The following is a 22,897-nucleotide window of genomic DNA, read 5'->3' as shown; positions in this document are numbered from 1 at the left end:
AAATAGCATTTATTGTTTGAATTTAGTGATAAAATGGACAAAAATAACACTTATCAAAAGTAACAAAACACGGAGCTTGTGATTATTGGTGGTGGTTAATGGTGATTAGGCTAGAACGCTCTATTAGTCTTGTACACAAGACACGAAAATTCACGGGACGAATACGTGTACAGTTACACTCCTAATTACTATATAATCAAATGCCAAGGAAGTAATTTTTTTTTTTTGGCAAGGTTAAGTGAGGTCAACCTCTCTTTACCTCAACAACGGGATTGTTTGTTGTGTATTGCGGTTTTTAGGTTCGGTTTGAAAATCATTACACCCCTACTGAAAAGTGCTGTGAGATATATAGCTCAGAAAAACCATACGCAACCAGTAAACCCTTAGACACCGGATTGGTCACATCACTCACCCTGTTTGGCCTTGTATCCCAGTCTGCGGGCTTTATCGGGTCTGGTGGGTCTCGGAGCCCGGTGAAGGGAGGACAGCTGACGGTACTGCCAGCACCGCACACGGAGCAGAAACCTCATCACATCCGACTGCTTCTTCCTCCATAGCTCCTGCATGTACTTGTACGCTCCCATGATGCCTCACCTGTGACACCAAAAATTTGAAAAATGTCAAGAAAACTCTTAATTAATGAAAAATACATTTACCAATTTACATACGCAGATAGCTTGGATATGTTGTTTTTTCATAAGTTGACAATGCTCCTAAAACTTTTACAAACACCATTTTACTCACATGTGTGCACATTGTTTATGAGCTCATTGAGACTACATGAGCACTTACATTTTTAATACTACATCACAAGCAGCCTTATACAGCCAGACAGACTTTAACTTGAATGTTGTGTCTATATAGTTCGGCATTTTCAACCATAATATGACGGGTCAGAGATCTATTGAGCAGGTCACATACCAACTTATCAGGAGTAACAGTTAAATTATCGTATATTTCATATCCAAAGCAGTTGCTTTAAGGGAGAATTATGTAATAACCCATTGTAAAATATACCCATTAGCAGTGTCTGTTGTGGACAGCTTTTGGCATGGCGACTGATACATGCAGTCATGTGAAAACAATTCAACTTTCGAGTCACAATGATTTCAGTAATATTTTAAAATGCAATGCAAGAAAATTACATTTGACATAATATAATATGTTTAATTCAGTTCTGACTGAAAATGTAAGAAACGTGCAAACTCCGGCATGACATTAGCTACCCTACTCTTCACAATATAGCGTTAAAATTATGTACATCATCATTATGGGATAAAAATAATGGTTAGATAGCACAGCTAAGATATTCCGCATTAAATACATTAATTGTGTGATTTGGATGTCATTAAATACATTGAGATATTTGATGGATTCTGAGTGCAGAAAAATGAGAAAGTCTCGCTTACTTGATGGCGTACTAACCGGAAAGAGAGAGAAAATTTACCCATAATGCTTTATTAGACTTTATCTTGCAAATTTCCGGTTCCGTTGCTAAATAGTTCTGGGAAATGTAGTCTGTGTTTAAGAATTATATTTTATAAATCACAACCAAATGTATTTAACCGATTAGATACAATGCGCTGAAACATTGTTATAACACATTTATTCTTAATCTCAAGTAATATATTTTTTTGTTGCCACCGTTCTCTTATCAGCAATGGTGAAGGTTCAGACCATAGACTGTTAAAAAAAAGGTTCAGACCCAGAGCAAAAAGAGGCAAACGACTCCCGGAAGTAACGTAGTGATGGTATTAAAAGTCTTATATTCACATTCATCTGATTTAACACTGATCGATTTCTTCGATCATATGTTTATTGTCAAGCAATCCGCGTAAGGTGAGTTATTGTTTATCAGTCTAGTAACTGTCATGAATGAATGCATGTCTGGTCTCAAGTTAAGACAACTGGTTAATGCCTTTCCTTTGACAATCATTATATAACAAACACTAAACTAAGCACTATGTTTATTTTATTTAAGCTACGGAATATTTCATTTAAGTTTAAATACATATTATTGTCATATAATTTTTGCATAAAAAAAAAATCATTTGTAACATTTAAAATAAAGAAACGATTGCATCGAGGTCACTAATCAGGTGTAAAAGTACATGTGTTCCTTAGAACCTAATGCGAATTTCTTGCTTCCATTGCTCAAACATGCTAGGGAACATGAGCATCAGGATTTGATCATTAATATATATTAATTATTTGCATATGCTTTATATATATATATATATATAAAATGTTCAATTTAAATTGTCAAATTGTTATTTATATACAAAAATTTGTAATGTGGAATTAATAAAAAAATATAATAAATGAGGAAAATAGAAGCATTTTTGCCTATTTTCACATTCACCTGTCATGCTTTTTACACTGCTGTCCTGCTGGTGGTTCTGGATGTGTTGTTTGTTTGTGTGTTTCAGGCCAGGTAACTATGGGTAAGGGTTGTAAGGTTGTGGTTTGTGGTATGGCATCAGTGGGGAAAACAGCCATCCTGGAGCAGTTACTGTATGGCTCTCACACTGCAGGTATGTGTGATCCGTCCATTCAAAAGTCATATCAAAAACGCCTCTTTTCATAGTTCCCATGACTCCAAAATTCACAGTGTTCATGGCAGCTGCTGCTCATCAGCTTGATGGGAAAACAGACACTCTAGCAAAAGGTATCGGTAACGTACATGAATGTGACTTGAATCAGATAAAAATTAAATTCCAAATGGATATTTACAGTAAAGACATCATAATTAACAGTAACTTAAATATATAAAAATCAACATGCTCTTTGTTAAGTCTGAATGCACAGCAGAAGCTATTTTAAATTGATCTCTGTGGCAGTATCTTACTAATTTATAAACAGAACCAAGCATTATAGACAGTTACAAAAAAATATGGGTAATAAAATATTGTCTGCCTTTGGCTTGCTCAGTTGGGACTTAATAAAAGAGAACAAACATTCCCAAATATATTATATAAATATTATAATATAATGGGTATTATATCAGACTTGATATAACGATATTACAAAACTTGGTAGAGAACTGAACTGAGCTGATTAATGACACTTGTCTTTACAGCTGAAACTGAAGTCATTTAATTATTGGTGAATTTTGCAACATTAACACTGTAATTTAGTGAATAATTCATTTATTTGTTTGTTTTTGGTTAGTAATAAATTCTTTAATTTACACTTCATAAATAGACCAACTGCATATAGTAAACTAATAGCCTACATTGTATTTTTAACATACTGTATGCATGGGTTGCAGTGGAATTAATATTTTTTTGTTTAAAAATAACATAATTTATATAAAACATTAGTTTTTCTGCAGGACATTAGTGCGTAAGGGTGGAGGGGTTACTATAATAGTTTGAAGTAAACAAAGAGATTCATTCCTATATGCTGTCATTTTAATTAAAGGGATAGTTCACCCAAAATTAAAATACTGTCATCATTTACTCACCCTCAAGTTGTTCCAAACCTGTATGAATTTTTTTCTTCTGTTGAACACAAAAGAAGATATTTTGAAGAATGTTGGTAACTAAACAGTTGATGGGCGACATTGACTTCCATAGTATGGGCAAAAAAAAAAAAAAACCTATGGAAGTCAGTGGAGTCCATCAACTGTTTGGTTACCCATATTCTTCAAATTATGTTCTTTTGTGTTCAGCAGAAGAAATAAATTCATATAGGTTTGTAACAACTTGAGGGTGAGTAAATGATGACAATATTTTAATTTTGGGGTGAACTATCCCTTTAACATTATAAGTGAACCTCAAGGAACATATTAAAATAATTAAAAAAATCATGTCATGACCTCTTTGAATTGTCTGAAATGTATGAATCAGGCATCAATGATCCTGGGTTGTGAGTCATTCATGAAAGAATGAATAGTGTATGAAGATACATATAAGTAGACAATTAAATGAAACATGACTGTCCTGTTTCAGGTGCAGAAACAAACAACACTCAGGAGGATATATATGTGGCGTCTGTCGAGACGGACCGTGGTGTGAGAGAGCAGTTACGTCTCTATGACACAAGAGGGCTCCGTGAAGGTCTGGATTTACCCAAACACTTCTTCTCAGTGTCCGACGGCTTCGTGCTGGTCTACAGTGTGGACAGTCTGGAGTCCTTCAAAAAAGTCGAGCTCTTGAAGAAGGAGATAGACAAGTCCAGAGACAAAAAAGAGGCATGAAAATCCACAAATATTAAAGATTTAAAAATGTCTTATTGACATTAAAAATGTCTTATTTTATATTATATAAATATATAATATATATATGTGTGTGTGTGTGTGTGTGTGTGTGTGTGTGTGTGTGTGTGTGTGTGTGTGTGTGTAACCTATAGGCCTACAACAACAATATCTAAGTTTGTGATTGGTTTATTTGATAAAAACTACAGTAAAAACAATAATATTGTTAAATTATAACAATTTAAATGAACTGTTTTAGATTTGAATATATTATAAAATGTCATGTATTCCATTGATGGCAAAGCTGAATTTTCAGTCTTCAGTGTCATGATCTTTTAGAAATCATTATAATTATGCTGATTTAGTGTTCAATTATTAAAGGGATAGTTCACCCAAAAATGTTGTCATCATTTACTTACCCTCAAGTTGTTCCAAACTTGTATGAGTTTCTTTCTTCTTTCTCTCTTTCAGCTTGACAGTTGACGGTAGCCATTGACTTCCATGGTATTTCTTTCCTACTATGGAAAAGTCAATGGCTACTGTCACCTGTTTGATTACTGACATTCTTTAAATTATCTTATTTTGTATTCAACAGAAGAAAGAAACTCATACAGGTTTGGAACAACTTGAGGGTGAGTAAATGATGACAAAATTATAATTTTGGGTAAACTAACCTTTTTACATTATAAATGGTTTACTGTCACTTTTGATCAATCACTGAATAAAAATATTAAATTATATATTATACAGACAGTACTGTGCAAAAGTCTTACGCACATTAGTATTTTCACAAGAAAAAATGGTTTTAAGCCAGTTATTTATATATTTTGCTGTAGTGTGTCAGTAGGAAATGTCAAATATCAGTCTACATTTCCAAACATTCCTTTAGCCATAATTGTAATAATCCAGTGAGATTTTTGTATGCACAAGGAGTCTTCCAACAGCCAGTATGCTCAACATGGAGATCTGATCTCACCATCATCGAGTCTGTCTGGGAAAAAATAAAAATTGTATTACTAGTTACTAATATTTTATTAGACTATCCAGAAGAACTGTGGCAACAAGATGCTTGAAGAAACCTACCTGCAAAGCTGAAAAACTATGTGCAAGTGTACCTGGACAAAAACTGTTTTAAAGCAAAGGGTGGTCACACCAACTATTGATTTGATTTAGTTAATAGAAGTTAATTGATAAATAAAATCTATTTTTGACATTATTTTTGAAATCATCCTCACTTTACAGCATTTTTACACAAGTGCCTTAAACCTTTCACAGCTTTTCAGGTAGGTTTCTTCAAGCGTCTTGTTGCTGCTGTTCTTCTGGATTTCTTCTGTTTCTTCATGTAATCACAGACAGACTCGAGGATCGTGAGATCAGATCTCCGTGTGGAGCATACCGGCTGTTGTCAGACTCCTTGGGCATACAAAAATATCACTGGATTATTACAATTAATGACTAAAGGAATGTTTGGAAATGTAAAGTGATATTTCCTACTGACACACTACAGCAAAAAAATATAAATAACTGGCTTAACCCTTTTTGGGGATGAAAATACTAAATACGTGCCTAAGACTTTTACATATCTAATTTGTTTACACATCATTATTGTATTTACTTCAAGCTGATTTAAATTGGATTATAGTAATGAAAATCTAAGAAAACATTTGAAAAACTTGAGAATTACAAAAATACTCCAGTAATAAGAAAGATATATTTATTTTAGTATGGTAATGATTTCCTTGAAAATGATGTCCCAAAACAATTCTTTAGATTTTGAGGTAAAATAGAACCTGGGACTAAAATAGGACAATTTCATTTCATCCCATCCTACACCCATGATAATGTGCTCTGATCTGGTGTAAGCTGTGAAGATGTTCTCACATTGACTGTATTTGATTGTGCAGGTGATGGTGATCGTGTTGGGGAACAAGTCTGACCTGCGTGAGCGTCGACAGGTGGATCAGGATGCTGCCCTGCAGTGGGCACGTGGGGAGAAGGTCAAACTTTGGGAGGTGACCGTGACAGAGAGAAGCTCATTAATCGAACCCTTCACCAGCCTCACCAGCCGCCTCACACAGCCACAGAGCAAGTCTGCCTTCCCTCTGCCCGGACGCAAGAGCAAGGGAACCCCCTCCAACGACATCTGAACACCGCACACTAGCACAGTTTCAACACTATATTTGGTTGTCTATTCTTCGTTCAGGGTACTTAAGATGTTTAAGGGCTTCTAGAGAAAGAGCTTAGCTTGGACTAGATCTATTTACACATAAATAAATGCACAATTTTTTTAGGTTATGTTTGTGCTCAGTGATGGGAAAAAGGTATAACATAGATGCAGTGCACTCCATAGCGAACTGCTGCGTTAGTGTGCTTGGCTTACTTGTCAGTCAATCACGAAAGCTGCTTTTTTTTGTTTTGGAAGACATTTTTGGGACCATTACGATTTTTTTTTGGTTACACTTTACAATAAGGTTTGTTAAAATGAGTTAACTACATCAGTTATGAAATAACCATGAAAAGAATTTCTAAATCATTTATTAATCTTAGTTAATGTTAATCTTAATATTTATGATTAAAATCAAAAGTTGCATCTGTTAACATTAAAGAACCTGAGCTAACATGAACAATAAGCATGGTAACAAAGATTATTAAGTACTGTAACAAATGTGTTGCTTTTTGTTAGTTAATATTAGTTAATGCATTAACTAACCTTAACTAATGGAACCTTATTGTGAAGTGTTAATGATTTTTTAAAAAGATTATTAGGAACTAAAACTGTAAAGCTAAAGATTTCATTCTCGTTAATGCAACTTCTCCAAATTTTTGACATTGAGGTTTTGTAATTATTCTCATTAACTCATAAATAAAACACTAATGCTTTTTTTGTTGTTGAATCTGGCAGTACAGCAAATCCTACTATGATGACTATTTTTCATAAACGATGGGGCGGAATCTAACCTGGACATGAGAATCACCAGTTGCATTTATGCAAAATGGTATAATGGCATGGTATAAAGAAAATGGACCGTTTCACTGCTCCTTCCATGTCCTTCAGATGTGAACTTGAATTTCATTCAGCCAACAAGTGCTTTAAAATGAGTAAAAAATATGTAACATTAGGTTGTATATTTAAGTCATATAGTATGATATCTTCCAGTATAATTTCCAAATCTAACTATAATCTTAGCTTTAAAATCCCAAAGCGATGTATTTTATAATCATGTAGCTAGTGGGATGAAGTTGTGTAGGCTGTTTGTGTAGTCTATCGATTTAAAAAGCAAAAATAACGTGTTATGAAGTTCCCTGCTACAGCAGGTAGTGGAAATTTCCAGTGTTTATAACTCAGAAATTGTGAAATCCTTGTTTTAGCACATGTTCTAATTTATATAACAGATATTTTAAAAATACTTCAATTATGCACTATGTAATGTTGTGATTCAACAAAATAAATATTTATTGACTGGCTTTTTTTCTGCCTGCCGCTGCATTTCAGTTAATTAAAAAAATGTGCACATCAATAAAGTTGCTTTAACAGCAACCTGTAAGCTCTTGTAATACAATGAGAATGAGACTTCACAATGCAGAAAAGTCTTAATCATATATATACATATATATATACACCTTTGATTTTGGAGTGAAACGTGCTCTAGAGATGCTCTTGGCAGGCTTTGTGACATTCCCCCTGTACTAGAAATACAAAATCAGTGCTTCCACCTGAATTATTGCATTGTTTTTGGCATGAAAGATACTGCACGACAGTGTACACCAACTTCAACTTTAATATTGGTGGGAAAAATACATACATGGAACAATCTTGCTAAAGGCTCATGCCATGACTTCATTTGACAAGAATGACGAAGCTCCAAAAAAGATCAATTTACAACAAGGCGGCAAAGAAAACACACATTAAGATCCATTTTTGTCAAATCATGATGCTACTTGAGCCAAGGGAAACAAACACAACAACAACAACAACAACAAAAAAGCTGGGAAAGACAAAATAATTGAAATGGGAATTTAAATTCCATCATAAAATCCACCCTGTATCTCTACCCTATGGATCCCCATTCCTCCCCCATCCCCCCCACAGATGTCTGACAGGCATTGCTCTGCAGTCAGAGGAAATTATGTGGCGTAGCGTTTGGTCCACTGTTTGGCTATCCTGTCGTGCTCTGGTCTGTTGGTTGTGTACTGCGTGGCAATGCTTCCTACCAGAGGATCAGCTGTAGAAGAACAGTCACATGTTTCTTCAGGTTAAAAACAATCATTGGCTTAGTTTCAAAACCTAGTGAGCTATAGCTAAAATCTATATAGGCAGATTTCTAAGGTAGTATCTAAATCAAAAGGGAACCTCAAGCAACTGAACTGAAGTCCTTTGAACACCTCATTAGTGGTCAAAAGTGATGTCAGGTGGGGATTTTTTTTTTTTTATGACCTTATATGTTCGATTAAACCATCAAAATATGAGGAAAATATTTTTATTTTTTTAAATATTTTAAATATGAGGGAAGAACAAAACACTAAACTTGGTTAAGATATTTATCGGCAAAAAAAAGGCAGAAAACGGATTTTTTATTTAAAAAAATAAATAAAACAAAAAGCATAGAAAAACAAAAAGCTTACAGGAAAAAACATGCATTGAATACAACAATTATATATTAAAATGTAGCTGATTCTCTCATTTTTGCATGTGTTCATTTTCTTTGTATGACAGCCTGGTCAAAAATTATGTCCGCACAATTTATCATCACAGATAAAAGAATTGACTCCAAGCACAACTACACAATATGCTTTTGAAATCTTAAACACATTTTTACTAATATTTGAGTAAAGGGTAAAAATCCTAGGCCGGACATCACTTTTGATGTTGTTTAGGCAAATTTATTTGTTCTTTAATTGCTCTATTACAGGCTAAACTGCCCTTAAACAAAAAAATATCGGTATCCATTTGAAATGAGACAACCACTGAAATTGATCATGATCAAATATAGATGCTACACACATGTAGCATGAGCAGTTGTTTTTGCAAAAACAGAATGGTCTGACTTTAGATTTGTGAAATTTTGCTACATACATTTCACTTAAAGTGAACAAACAAAAACCAGACTGAATAAAAATGCAAATTCACTCTCCTCCAGTAGGTGGCACTTACGGAAGAGCAGAAATTGTGGAAGGAAGCATTGTGCTTCCTTAAGAAGAGTTCCCTTTAGAGATACATTTATATAAACCCCCACCCCCAATACAATATTAATATTTTTCTTCCAATATTTCAGTCATTGGGAATAGGGATGCACCGAAATTTCGGCTGGCAAAAATTATTGCTAAATGAGAAAGAGAATAACGGGCAAAAATGTATGCCGCCCTGCCCTGCTCCACAGTGTTCAGCGCTCAGGTTTCACTCTTGCTTTAGCAATTATCATGGTGTGGTGTGAAGATCCGTTCACTACTCCCCTCTATGCACGTGCAGAGCTCAGTTGCTCATTCATTATTTGGATAATTGGTCAAAAAACTAATCTGTTAAATCTGATTCTGTTGCACAGAACTGAATAAAGAATAATATATTGATATTGGTTTTTAATATTAATATATTTCAGTCAATTTTTAGTGTTACATTAAATAAAAGTGTGGTTATTTTTTTGGCTTGTATTTTTTAAATTCAGTATTAAAATTACTGAATTTTAAAAGGTCTAAAATTATTTATTTAAAAAAAAAAGAAGCAAATTTAAGATAATAAATACATTTTAAAAAACATTTTCGTTTTTGTACGCAGTTTTATACATGAGCATTAAGCAACTGCATATATGCCCACACCTGTAACTGCCTTTTCTGTAGTCTAGGTCAAACAGGTGGAGCTCCAACATACTGACAAACACTGGAGCTCCAGCCCATGACCAGCAAATCAGCTCTTTCCAACCACTTCTTGTTATACAAGTTAGAAGTGTTTCACATGGTTGTGTATCTTACCAGGGTTACAGTCTGTGAGTAGAGAGCAGATGGACAGCAGCACTTTGGAGATGGTGAGTGCTGGGCTCCAGTTGTCCTTCAGGATGTCCAGACAGATCACACCCTGACTGTTGATGTTGCAGTGGTAGATTCTCGTGCGAAACGTCACCTGAGAGATCAGAACAGGTCAAGATTTGTTAGGAAATCCCCTTAAGTGACTCATCAAATAACTTAAATTGCTTGATTCATTTAGATTTATTTTATGATCTCTTTATGAACTTTCTATAGTGTCAAAGTTTATTATATCCTAATTATTGTTTGAATGATGAATGAGAATCTTATGGGTTTGGAATGATAAGAGGGTAAGTAAATGACATAAGACATTTATTTTTATTTTTGGGAGAACCATTCATTAATGTAGAGATACTAAGATAGTATTTGCAGTGAAATGTACAGGGGTTGGGTTACAGCAAAGTCGCTTTCAAGGAAAGTCTGTTCACTATCAGAAAAATGGAGCGCAACTGGAAGAAAACAAAACTAGAGGTATTTCGCATTTCATGGAAAGAGAAGAAAACTATGCAACCGTCTACTACAGTATCGCATCAGGCAGTGCATTGTAGTGTCCCTAAGGAAATATTTGATTCATTCATTGCTATAGAAGAGGAAGAATTCGTTAAACTCGTTAAATCATCTAAATCGATAACATGTATGTTAGACCCTATAGTATACCGACTAAGCTACTGAAAGAGATGCTTCCAGAGGTCATAGATCCTCTTCTTAATATCATTAATTCATCTTTGTCATTAGCATACATACCAAAAACTTTTAAGCTGGCTATGATTTAACCGCTTGTTAAAAAAACGCAACTTGATCGTACAAAATTAGTTAATTACAGGCCGATCTCGAATCTACCTTTTCTGTCAAATATACTAGAAAAGGCGGTATCCTCACAACTATGTTCCTTTTTAGAAAGAAATGATATCTGTTAGGATTTTCAGTCAGGATTTGGACCGTACCATAGTACTGAGACAGCTCTCGTTAGAGTTACAAATGATTTGCTCTTATCATCCGATCGTGGTTGTATCTCTCTATCAGTGTTACTCGATCTTAGTGCTGCATTTGATACTATTGACCACAACATTCTTTTAAATAGACTCGAAAATTATGTTGGTATTAGTGGAATTGCATTAGCATGGTTTAAATCATACTTATTTGACCGTTATCAGTTTGTAGCAGTAAATGAAGAGATGTCTCATCGATCACAAGTTCAGTATGGCGTACCACAAGGCTCAGTACTAGGACCGTTGCTTTTCACTCTGTACATGCTACCCTTGGGAGATATCATTAGGAAGCATGGAATTAGTTTTCACTGTTATGCCGATGATACTCAGCTCTATATTTATTCACGCCCTGACGAAATTTCACAAATTCACAAAATTAACGGAATGTATAGGTGATATAAAAAAATTGGATGACTAGTAATTTCCTACTACTTAATTCTGAAAAAAACAGATTCTAATTATTGGACAAAAAACTTCCTCACGTAATAATCTAGAATACTGTCTAACACTTGATGGCTGCTCTGTCAAGTCTTCGTCGTCGGTTAGGAACCTGGGTGTGCTCTTTGATACCAATCTTTCATTTGAAAGTCACGTGTCTAGTATCTGTAAACCCGCATTTTTCCATCTTAAAAATATATCTAAATTACGTCATATGCTCTCATTGACAAATGCAGAACAATTAGTTAATGCGTTCATGACATCAAGGCTAGATTATTGTAATGCTATTATGGGTGGTTGCCCTGCACGCTTAAATTACAGCTGGTCCAAAACGCAGCACTGGCTCCCTATTAAACATCGTATAAATTTTAAAATATTGTTGATTACTTACAAAGCACTAAATGGTTTAGCCCCGTAGTACTTGAGCGAGCTCTTAACGCATTATAGTCCTTCATGTCTTCAGGAACCAAGACTGACCCCTTCCACAGCCAACGACCCTCTGTCCTCCTTTTCTCCGCTAACCGAGGAAGAAGTATCTACACTTCTCCTCTCCAGTCATCCTACCACCTGCCCTCTAGACCCCATCCCCTCACACCTTCTACAAGCCATCTCTCCCACACTTCTACCAGCACTCACACACATCATCAACTCATCCCTCCATACTGGCACCTTCCCTACAGCATTCAAGCAGGCTCGGGTCACTCCACTGCTTAAAAAACCAACACTAAACACATCATTTGTAGAGAACTACAGACCTATCTCTCTCCTACCATTCATTGCGAAAACACTTGAAAGAGCTGTTTTCAACCAAGTAACATCCTTCTTGTCTCTAAACAACCAGCTGGATGTCAACCAATCTGGCTTCAAGAAAGGGCATTCAACTGAGACTGCATTACTGTCGGTCACCGAAGCCCTACGGACTGCAAAAGCTGCTTCCAAATCTTCACTCCTCATTCTCCTGGATCTGTCTGCTGCCTTCGACACTGTAAACCATCAGATCCTTATGTCCTGTCTCTCATCACTGGGCATCACAGGAACTTCACTCGACTGGTTTGAGTCCTATCTCACAGGTAGGTCCTTCAAGGTCGCATGGAGAGGCGAGGTATCCAGAGCACATCAACTGACCACAGGGGTTCCCCAGGGTTCAGTTCTTGGTCCCCTCCTCTTCTCCATCTACACTACATCACTGGGACACATCATACAGGCACACGGTTTTTCCTACCACTGCTATGCTGATGACACACAGCTCTTCCTCTCATTTCAACCAGATGATCCAACAGTAGCTGCACGGGTCTCAAGCTGTCTGGCAGACATCTCCACATGGATGAAGGAACATCACCTGCAGCTCAACCTGGCAAAGACAGAGCTTCTCGTCCTCCCTGCCAATCCATCTCTACAGCACGACTTCACCATCCAGCTTGATTCATCATCGATCCCCCCATCAAGGTCGGTCAGAAATCTGGGAGTAATGTTTGATGACCAGCTGACCTTCACAGATCACATTTCAAAGACAGCTCGATCATGCAGGTTTGCGCTGCACAACATCAGGAAGATCAGGCCTTTCCTAACTGAGCACGCAACACAACTTCTCGTCCAGGCCCTGGTCATTTCTAGGCTTGACTACTGCAATGCTCTTCTGGCCGGACTTCCAGCATGTGCAACCAAACCTCTACAGATGATCCAGAATGCTGCAGCCCGTCTTGTCTTCAACGAGCCCAAGAGGGCCCACGTCACTCCTCTGTTCATCTCTCTGCACTGGCTACCTATCGCTGCTCGCATCAAGTTCAAGGCACTGACGCTTGCTTACAGATCTATCACAGGCTCAGCTCCCTCCTACTTTCACTCACTCCTACGAGCATACATCCCTACCAGACACCTACGATCGATCAACGAACGACGTCTCGTGGTTCCATCACAGAAAGCCACAAAATCACTTTCCAGAACATTCTCATTCACAGTTCCATGCTGGTGGAACACTCTCCCCACCCTCATCCGGAATGCAGAATCCCTGACAACATTCAAAAAACAGCTGAAAACCCATCTCTTTCGTGAGCACTTACCTTCATAAAAAAAAAATAAAAAAAAAAATAAAAAAAAAATCCTTTAAACCTCACTTATCGGGCTTATGCTACTCTGAATAATGCCTGAACCTCGTATTCTGAGCACTTCTTGCGTTGTTATTGTTTTTTGCCTCTTCATGATGACTCGCTTAATCTTAGTCCTAATTTGTAAGTCGCTTTGGATAAAAGCGTCTGCTAAATGACTAAATGTAAATGTAAATGTCTATTGCGATCTCAAAATTCCGGCCAGTTCCCTGTGAAGGCCGGCCTCCCTCCCCTCCCTTTACCTATCTACAGATAAAGCGTTGTCGGTTGTCCGGTTCGCGTGGCTACGTGGAAGCGATAACAATTCTGTATTATTAATTTTAAGGCCAGACAAGTAGTATGTTGAGGGTTGATTTGTAGGGAAGGACAACACGCCTGCGCACATATATTCAAATGCACATACAACTTCACATAGACTGAACTCGTAATACACATGTGCACGCCATCGGTGTTCTCACTGGTTTGCGTTTTTGAAGTTTGCGCAGAAAGAACTTAAGAGTTTTCTGTTAAAACGGTGTCGTGTTAGCGGCCCCTAAGTTAATAACTAATGATCGTTGCAACGGAAGTGAATCAATCAAACTAACTTTAGCTGGACAATAACTTTATTCTAGAGCTGCTATAAAGCCAAAACACTTTACTTTAATTTCCTATTATCAAATGTAAAGCTGCTTTGGAACAATCTACTTTGTTAAAAGCGCTATATAAATAAAGATGACTTGACTATTGTTGTCTGGCCATATTTCCAACACTTTCGGACAGCTATTTCGGGCATCCAACACCAAGTCCTCTATTTGAATGGGGGAATCCTGAAATCTCAAAAACTGCTTGGTCGAACTTGCATTTAAATAACAGATTTCAAATCAGCAACAAGATCTGACATGAACTGTCCCATAAATGTTGTTTCTTATGCTCAAATAGCGTTACAAGCTTAATTTTCAGGCTAGACCAGTCAATGCACATGTGCAGTCCTAAGCTCGAGTGTCAGGTTTCTATGGGAACCGGAGCTTCTAATGGCAACTCCAGTGACGCAATGACATTATCTATCAGCGATTGGCTCTTTTACTTAGAAGGCGGGACTATTCCGTGTATTCCGCCATATTGCGCGTTGCAGTTTCTCCCATTTATTAGTAATAGGAGTGAACAGTCTTTCTAAATCTATAGTCATTGGTTACGGTGTAAAGAACCCCAAAGAGGCTTAATAGTGAAGCACGGTAATGGTTCTAACATTGTAGCCTGAAGGGGGTGCCAAGTAACAGCATGATAATGCACAAATACACACAGAAAGACTTGTGACAGAATGTTTTGATGAACATGAAAGTGAAGTTGAACATCTCCCATGGCCTGCACATGAGATCTAAATATTTTTGAGACACTTTGGAGTATTTTGGAGGAGCAAGTCAGAAAAAGTTTTCCTCCAACCCCTGTAAGTTAGTCACTATTAACTTTATTGACAAACTGATAGCTCATTAAATCCTAAACCAGAGGCTTTTCTTAAATAAAAAATAAAAAAGTTTGCACACCCCCTCACTTCCTTCCTCTTTACGTCCCCAGTTCCTGTCTGATATGTAAAGTAGCTATATTATCTATTTCACAATATCACAAACAATGAAATCAGGTGAACACTAAAAAGCAAGCACCTACATGTTTTTTTAGTTTTTTTTTTACATTCTTGCCAGCTCTTTTTAGTTGAATATGGCTGTCGGCCCGGTTTGAATTTCTAAATATGGTTCTGGTCACAATTTGATAAATGAAAGGTTATGTTGAACGCATTAAAACACATCATTAAAATATGGCATGAGGCATGTGCCTCATAAGTTATTCTTTGCTGTCAAACTAATATAAGTGTTTTTCACCTCTCAGGTTATGAATAATGTCAGAAAACAGCAGTATGATGCAGTTAGAAAGTTAGACAATTCTCCTATAAAGTGTTAAGACGGAATATCATAATGCTACTGCCCTGGAATGTCACACAGTTTCTGAGACTCGTTCAATCGGAATTTACAGTCAAAACTATCCACCTAATAGTAACAATTCAATTCTTAAAAGACATGGGGGCAGGGGTGAGGGGCCTGATGATCAAACTCTACAAACGCCCCTGAAATAAACTACCACTCAAAAGTTTGGGTCAGTAATATTTAAAAAATAAATAAATAATAATAATAATAATAATAATAATAATAATAATAATTTATTTGATTAAAAATACAGAAAACCCTATTGCAAAATATAATTTAAAATAACAGTTTTCTATTTGAATACATTTTAAAATGCAATTTATTCCTGTGATGGAAAAGCTGAATTTTAATTTTGAGGAATCGAAAGTTTAAAAGAACACATTTACTTGAAATTGATTTTTTGAAGAGTGTAAATAAATATAATACATTGTTGCTAAATAAATGTATTAATTGATTTTTTTAAATGTTACTGATCCCAAACACTAACTGTGTGAACAAAGTCATTATGTTGTCAGATGTACGTGTGCATTATTAATATTGATTTAATTGATGGTAACAAGGAGCTGGAGGAAGGCTCTGACCTTGGGTGGTTTGAAGGGGTAGTCTGGTGTGAAAGCGATGTCCAGGAAGAACACTCCTCCCTCATACACTGAACCTGGAGGACCCAGGATAGTGGACCTCCACTCATAAATGTTGTCTCCTTTAGGGCCGGCACTGAGAACAGAAGCAGAAAAGTTAATTTTCTCAAACAATAGCACAAAAGTGTGTTATATCTATAGAATTTTAAGCAGCTTTGTCTAGAAATACATCAAAATAGTGCATGTAACTAGATGTCACGCATGGCGGTACAAAATATGACCGCCGCTCAGGCCTGCACTGGCTTTTCACAAAAATAAATGACGTGGAGCAATTTGGCTGTATTGCGTGTTTATGTATATAAGTTGTATATTTTAAAAGACTGTCTGGAGTATTCCTGTGGATCATGGATAATTTAGAGTTTTGTAATTATTTGCTATTACTATTTAAGTTTTATATCAAAAGTCATTAGTTTAGACACTTAACATCCGTAATGTGAAAATGTCACATTCATAACAGTGGTTTTCCCTACATAATGTATTATAAAAATGAGTTTCAAAAACACACTTATTGTGTTCAAGCAAGTCTTTTTCATGCTACATTGGTAACAACAAACAGCTTTTTAAACAAAAAACAAACAAAATTAAACTCATTCCCACTGTACCTAGTAGAACACTTAAGTAAATGTCCCATTGAAATTAATGGGATTTTATGGATTTAGGTGAAGAAAGTGTACACATAATACATTTTGGTCTGTACCATGAAGAGAAAACTGATTCAACTATATAAACTATATATTTTCTGAAAGCGTAGACTCTCAGGATGTGATCTAACATGGCATGAAACATGTCCCACCCACCTCATTAGTATACTGCCCAAGCATAACACATTGGGTATTGGTAAATCGGGTATATGGCTGATACCTAAAAAAACAAGTAGTATGTGCATGTCTGTCTGTGTGTGTGTGTATGTATGTGTGTGTGTTTGTGTATGTGTGTGTCTGTGTGTGTGTGTGTCTGTGCGTGTATGTATGCGTGCGTACATGTGTGTGTGTCTGTGCGTGTGGATGTCAGTGTGTGTCCCTGGTATCGTTGACGAAAAATTCAGTAGATGACAAAAAAAAAAAAAAAAAAAAAAACCACCGACAATCCCTATATGACCGCTTTCGCTAGCTATGCTAGCGGCGGTCATAATAATTTATTTTTAACCACATGCAAGCTGTTTTCTGTGAATGTGCGAGAAGAACAGTGCAGCAAATGGAAAAACTATTTGTGCTACAAACTAGAGATGCGCGGATGGGCTATTATTTCATCCGCAACCGCGACACATCTGTCCGCCATCCATCCGCACCAACGTTTTTGACCAATTTTCAAAACCGCACCTGCCCGCCATCCGCTGATTGGTGTATACATATATTTTTCATTTGATTGGTTCAACCGCCCGCCACCCGCCCGAATTTAATTAAAATATTATTTTTCGTCACGTCATCCGCCCGATCCGCGGTTTATCCGCGGAGGTCCGCGGCTGTAACCGCAAACCGCGCATCTCTACTACAAACCAGTGTGTTTATAATTAAGACAATACATTGAACTACTATGGTAAGAAATACCAGTTTGCAATATCAAGCAGTATAACAAGCGGTTTAGCACAGCTAAAAATATCTGGAAGTGGATGACACCGAAAGCCAGACACACCGAATTTACAAATATCTGCGCCCGCCATTACGTTACAAATAAGGTGGATTTCTTTGATCTTCGGTAGCGTGGCTAAAAGGTCAAATACAAACAAAAACAAGTCAAAATGCCAGACTTGGCAAAGTATTCACAAAAACACACTGTTGTTAAGGCCATCCTTAAAAATATTCTTGTTTGCCGTAACCCGACCGACCCTGTCAATTTAGTACCGACCCAATTATTTATTTATTTTCCCTTTCAGTCCGACCGACTTGCCGGTTGTAAACTTGCGTTAAGACCGACAGATTTTTTTTTAACTCTTCAAACAACTAATACAAATGCAATAAAATAATATTAGTTATTAAGTATTGTGAATATAAATTGCCTAGACCTACATACAAACATAAGCTACGTTCTTTCTTTTAAATAAAAACCCGTGGCGCGTCATCTATGATTATGTTTACACCATTGGTTAACCGTTAACGCATGTCACACTACTGGCTTTTTTTGCTTCGTTTCATTCACTGTTCGCGCTTGGTAATGATGGCTGCGGCTTTACTCTAAAGATTATTTCATTTTTATATGTTGTTGAATATGGTTTATTAAAAAATAAACATGCGAGAGCGTGTTATAGGCTATATGTCATGTTTTAGTCAGATATGACGACGCTACTGCAACACGCATTGCCGCGATGAGAAGCTGAGCATCAACGTGCAAACTATCGCAAATCAAAGTGAAAGTAAGTCGCTGACGCTTAACACACAATCATCATCATTAAATGTAAAGAAACGAAATGATCTTACCAGGGCTGTTTCCGCTTTCTCTTATTGCGGGCTTTGATTCAGAAATTTTAGCTGATGATAAATAAAATAATGTAGTCATAACTGTTGCTTTCGGTGACGTGCACTCCATTAAATCTACATATAGCGGTAATTGAAGATCGGATTTATATCCGCAAAAAAACAACACACATTTAGCCTATGTAACCAGGTGTAAATGGAATCGTTTTGATAAATCAGATTGCAATCCGATCTGAGAAAACGCATGAAGTGGCCTGGTGTAAACAGCCCTTAGACATAGGTGAAAAATGTCACCTAATGTCACCCGACCCTGATTTTTTTTTTTTAAATGAAAAAATATATACTTTTTTATATTATTTTTTTTATATATAAAAAAATATAGACCGACCTACCGACCCTTTTTTTCTTTTTTTTTGCTGTTACTGCAAACCAAAATATTTTTAAGGATGGCCTAAGTCTTAAAGAAATAGCCTAGTTCATCCTTAAATGTTGTGTTTTTCTTTGTCTTGATTTCTCATAACTTGTGTGCTTTTCTCTGGGCATGTCGGAGTGAACTGCGGCGCTAATGGCGTTGAGTAGCCATGCACAGAAGGCTGATTTTTGATAAATACATTACATTTCAGTTGCTTAATTACCAAACCCTATTGTACACCCCCAAAATATACGACATGATGAATCCGACCATTCTGTGATACTTCTGCGTCATTTTTTAAAAGCTTGATTCTGGTCGCTATTCACTGCCATAGCGCCATAAACGATTGTGAGTGGGACTTTTTTTTTTTATTAGCCTTTTCTGGTCCAATAAAGGTTGACATTGTTAGGCGCATCTCGTCAGTAAAGCCGGTTCCTTGATTAGTAGTAAATCGCCATCACCTGCTTTTAGATGGAGCGGCATTTACAACACAGAGCCTAGTCTGGGTTTCCCAATGCTGCCTTGAGCGCAGCGCGATTTTATTCACGCTGCTAGGCAGCCTGGATACCATGGACAAGATTTTCGCCTCAGCTAGGGAACCAATCACAGAACGGGGAGGGAGCAGCAAGACGATGACGACATCTATGCGACACACCGAAGCAGTTTGTTTATATCTATGGATCAAACATGACAGACGTAAAAATATATGCATAATTTTAGGAACACATCTACAAAAATATGCCTGTATTTCAAGTTGATAAAATAATTTAAAATCCACGTCAGTTTATTTGTGCCCACGCGCCACGCCCTCCCAGGATCTATAACGTTACCTAGGCTACTTTCATTTTTAAAAATTCTTCGTAACCGCGCGCGCGCGATCTGCTTGCAGTCGTCGAGATAGATGCTGAGGAGTTGAAGAAAAGAATAGCTAGTGGAGATTGTAAAGTTGTCGACAATACGTCATCAAAAATCAAGTCCAGTGTGTGGGAGAAATTTGGAGTTATCTGAAGAAAATATTGTGAAAGGCTTTGCTACATGCATTTTCGTGTTGGATAGCCACAAATGTGGAACTTCATCCTAGGGATGCACCGATCCGATACTCAGTATCGGTATCGGCTCCGATACTGCCATTTTTGCCGGATCGGGTATCGGTCAGACAAGGCCGATCCAAATCCGATATTGTGCGTATACTATTCAGTGTTATTGTTAAGCCCCACAAAAGGCACACAAACATTATAAAGCACCATACGTTTTCGTGCACAATATTATAACTGTTCTGAAGCCGTTATATAGTATAATGTGAGATATAAATTCATATTTAAGTCGTTAAATTCAAGATCACTTAAACGTTTCCCTCAGCTGCGCTGTCAGTCATTCTTCATTCAAACAGCGCGTCGCGTTCGGTTACAACAGTTAACACAATGAAACTCTCTCCAAGATGATTCAGTGTTACTATTATTATACTTGATCTGTAGATAAAGGTCTATGGTTTCGCATAAAACAACTCTATCTTGCTGGACTTTATTGCTGTACCTTAATCATGTTACTTTCTACCGGGTGTCTGTTAGATCACAACACTGGAGTAAAGTCAGAGCACTAGCAGCTATTTGTTCTTCACGCGCACATTAACTGAAATTTAAAACTGTTAAAAGAAAATGCTGAATAGACTATTGCATAGATAGATACTGTACAATACACTACGCATCAATATGTATTTTCTTTGTGCTATAAACTTTTCAATGCGGACTCGACGCGCTGCGCGCTGTGACTCATGTTGCTTCAAGCGCATCATTCTGCGCTCGGGATGCGCATAAGCGCTTTGTGCCGCTCTGTATTGGAGCCTTTCATATCATAATACAGTGACGCAATGAAACAATATCAATAGCCGTTCTTGTTCTGTCCTATCTATTATGTTGCTACCTCATTAAACAGCTGTGCTATACATTTAAAAAATGTCTCAATTTTATTGTAGGCTATAAAATAATTAATATTTTTGATTTTTGTTGTTGTTTTTCATGAATGTATTTTACAACAATACAAAGAGCAATGTGTAAAGTTTTACCAGATTTAGTGTTACACTTATTGTGTCTAATTTGTTCCCCACTAAACATTTTTTTTCACAAAATGTTCAAATTTTATACAATTATTGTGCACTCGTAATTTTTCTAGACTAAATTTTACTGCTGAATTATCCACTAATCTAGTTTATAATAGCATTTATGTCAGATTATGATCATATATTTTTTGTTGTTGTTTTTCTTTTTTCAGTTCTTATTATCAGTTCAACACAGAGTTATAGAAATTCTACTTGATTAAAAAAAAACTGCGCTGGTATCGGTACGGATCGGTATCGGCCGATACTCAGAATTTTTGGTATCGGATCGGATCGGTTCTGAAAAAATGGTATCGTTGCATCCCTACTTCATCCCTGAGGAAGCACGCAGAAACTGTGGTAAGAAAGCAGTTCTATCGAACGGTATTTTTCATATTTAACACTGTTAAGTATGTGTGGTGTGCAGGGCGTGTTTGAGCCCAAAATGGTCAGATGTAGCTAGACGAAATTGTGTGGCAGATATAGTGTTATAGCCGCGTCTGTTCGACTGGTAAAATGTTATAAGGCTACTCAGTTTTGTGGTAACGTTAGCCCTGTTCTTCATGTACCGGCCTTTTGACAGCTTCGGCCAGGCTACACAGAGCCGTAGTTAACTGACAAGCTGAGCCATATCGCCTGCAATAATTAATGCGATATGGCTCAGCTTGTCAGTTAACTACGGCTTTGTGTTATAAATGCCGCTCCATCTGAAAGCAGGTGATGGCGATTTACTACTAATCAAGGAACCGGCTTTACTGACGAGATGCGCCTAACAATGTCATGTGATATATCGCCCAGCCCTAATTATAAGGCTGCAAAATTAAGAAATTAAACCGCTCACAATTTGGCAAAGGCTGCAATTATTTTATGTGCAGCTTGTCAGTGCAGCAAGGCTCTGTCTGTGATCAGTAGTAAATGCTGATCCATCTGAAAGTCAGAGGGCGCTCTCACGCAGAAACTCCAAATATGCCCTGCAGCAAGATAATGCACGTCATTCCAGGAAACCCCTATGGGCATCATACTATCTGTAGCTGAATAAATAGACGATCGAAACAATTTGATCGATTAAACATGACTAATAAATAGGGGTGGGCGATATCTCGATATTTAAAATATATCGAGATATTTTTTAAACACGATATGGATTTTGACATATCGTATATATCGATATATTGTTTATATTTAATTCTGATTTCGCCACTTTGCTTGTTTGCTTTCTCTGTGCTGTGTGTGCTCGCCCCCGCCTCCTTGCTTTTGTTCCCCCTCCCCTCGCGTGTTGTCTCATTCAACATGGCGGCGCCCGCAACCAGCCCGGAGGCTACTGAACTCGTCTCAAAAAAAGGACAACTGGCTCCATTATATGGAGATTAGGGGTGTAACGATACATCATACATGTATTCGTACTGAACCGTTCGGTACGAGGCTTTCGGTTCGGTTTTCGGTACGCATTTTTCCTGCCGACCAAAATTTCATTATTTCAAATGTAGGCGCGTTGCGTGTGGCAAGCGCGCTCATACAGAGACGCCGGCGCGACCACAACATTGCCCAACATCAAATGGCAAACGTAATGCAAGCGGAACGAAACTGCTCGTTATTGTGTGGTTCATCAGTTTGGACCAGTGCAGCGCGAGCCGATCGTGATCA

The 22,897-nt window shown here is 37.1% G+C and overlaps 3 protein-coding genes across 6 annotated transcripts in view; 1 reads left to right on the top strand and 2 right to left on the bottom strand.

Moving 5' to 3' along the window:
• The window catches only part of rpl15 (ribosomal protein L15), a 29,600-nt gene extending 28,152 nt beyond the window's left edge, over window positions 1-1,448 (bottom strand). The window contains exons 1-2 of the mRNA XM_084423307.1: window positions 1,410-1,448; window positions 413-594 (exon numbers count right to left, since the gene is read on the bottom strand). Coding sequence (XP_084279433.1) covers window positions 413-584 — 172 coding nt within the window. The 5' untranslated portion in view covers window positions 585-594; window positions 1,410-1,448. The remainder of the gene's footprint in view (window positions 1-412; window positions 595-1,409) is intronic.
• A 269-nt stretch (window positions 1,449-1,717) lies between these two features.
• On the top strand, window positions 1,718-7,357 carry nkiras1 (NFKB inhibitor interacting Ras-like 1). The gene is made up of 4 exons (XM_084423306.1): window positions 1,718-1,839; window positions 2,430-2,534; window positions 3,954-4,195; window positions 6,103-7,357. Exons 2-4 carry the CDS (start codon window positions 2,441-2,443, stop codon window positions 6,343-6,345), a joined length of 579 nt encoding a protein of 192 aa, XP_084279432.1. The 5' UTR covers window positions 1,718-1,839; window positions 2,430-2,440; the 3' UTR covers window positions 6,346-7,357.
• A 602-nt stretch (window positions 7,358-7,959) lies between these two features.
• The window catches only part of ube2e1 (ubiquitin-conjugating enzyme E2E 1), a 73,776-nt gene continuing 58,838 nt past the window's right edge, over window positions 7,960-22,897 (bottom strand). For all 4 annotated transcript variants that reach the window (XM_084423305.1, XM_084423303.1, XM_084423302.1 and 1 more), the window contains 3 exons: window positions 16,282-16,414; window positions 10,163-10,310; window positions 7,960-8,421 (listed from right to left, as the gene is read on the bottom strand). In XM_084423305.1, the coding sequence (XP_084279431.1) occupies window positions 8,324-8,421; window positions 10,163-10,310; window positions 16,282-16,414 (379 nt within the window). In that variant the 3' untranslated portion in view covers window positions 7,960-8,323. The remainder of the gene's footprint in view (window positions 8,422-10,162; window positions 10,311-16,281; window positions 16,415-22,897) is intronic.

Source organism: Rutilus rutilus, assembly GCF_951802725.1.
Source record: "Rutilus rutilus genome assembly, chromosome: 11".
NCBI lineage: Eukaryota > Metazoa > Chordata > Actinopteri > Cypriniformes > Leuciscidae > Rutilus > Rutilus rutilus.
Note: the sequence above shows the minus strand (reverse complement) of the source record. Positions and strands in the feature narration are given on the sequence as shown.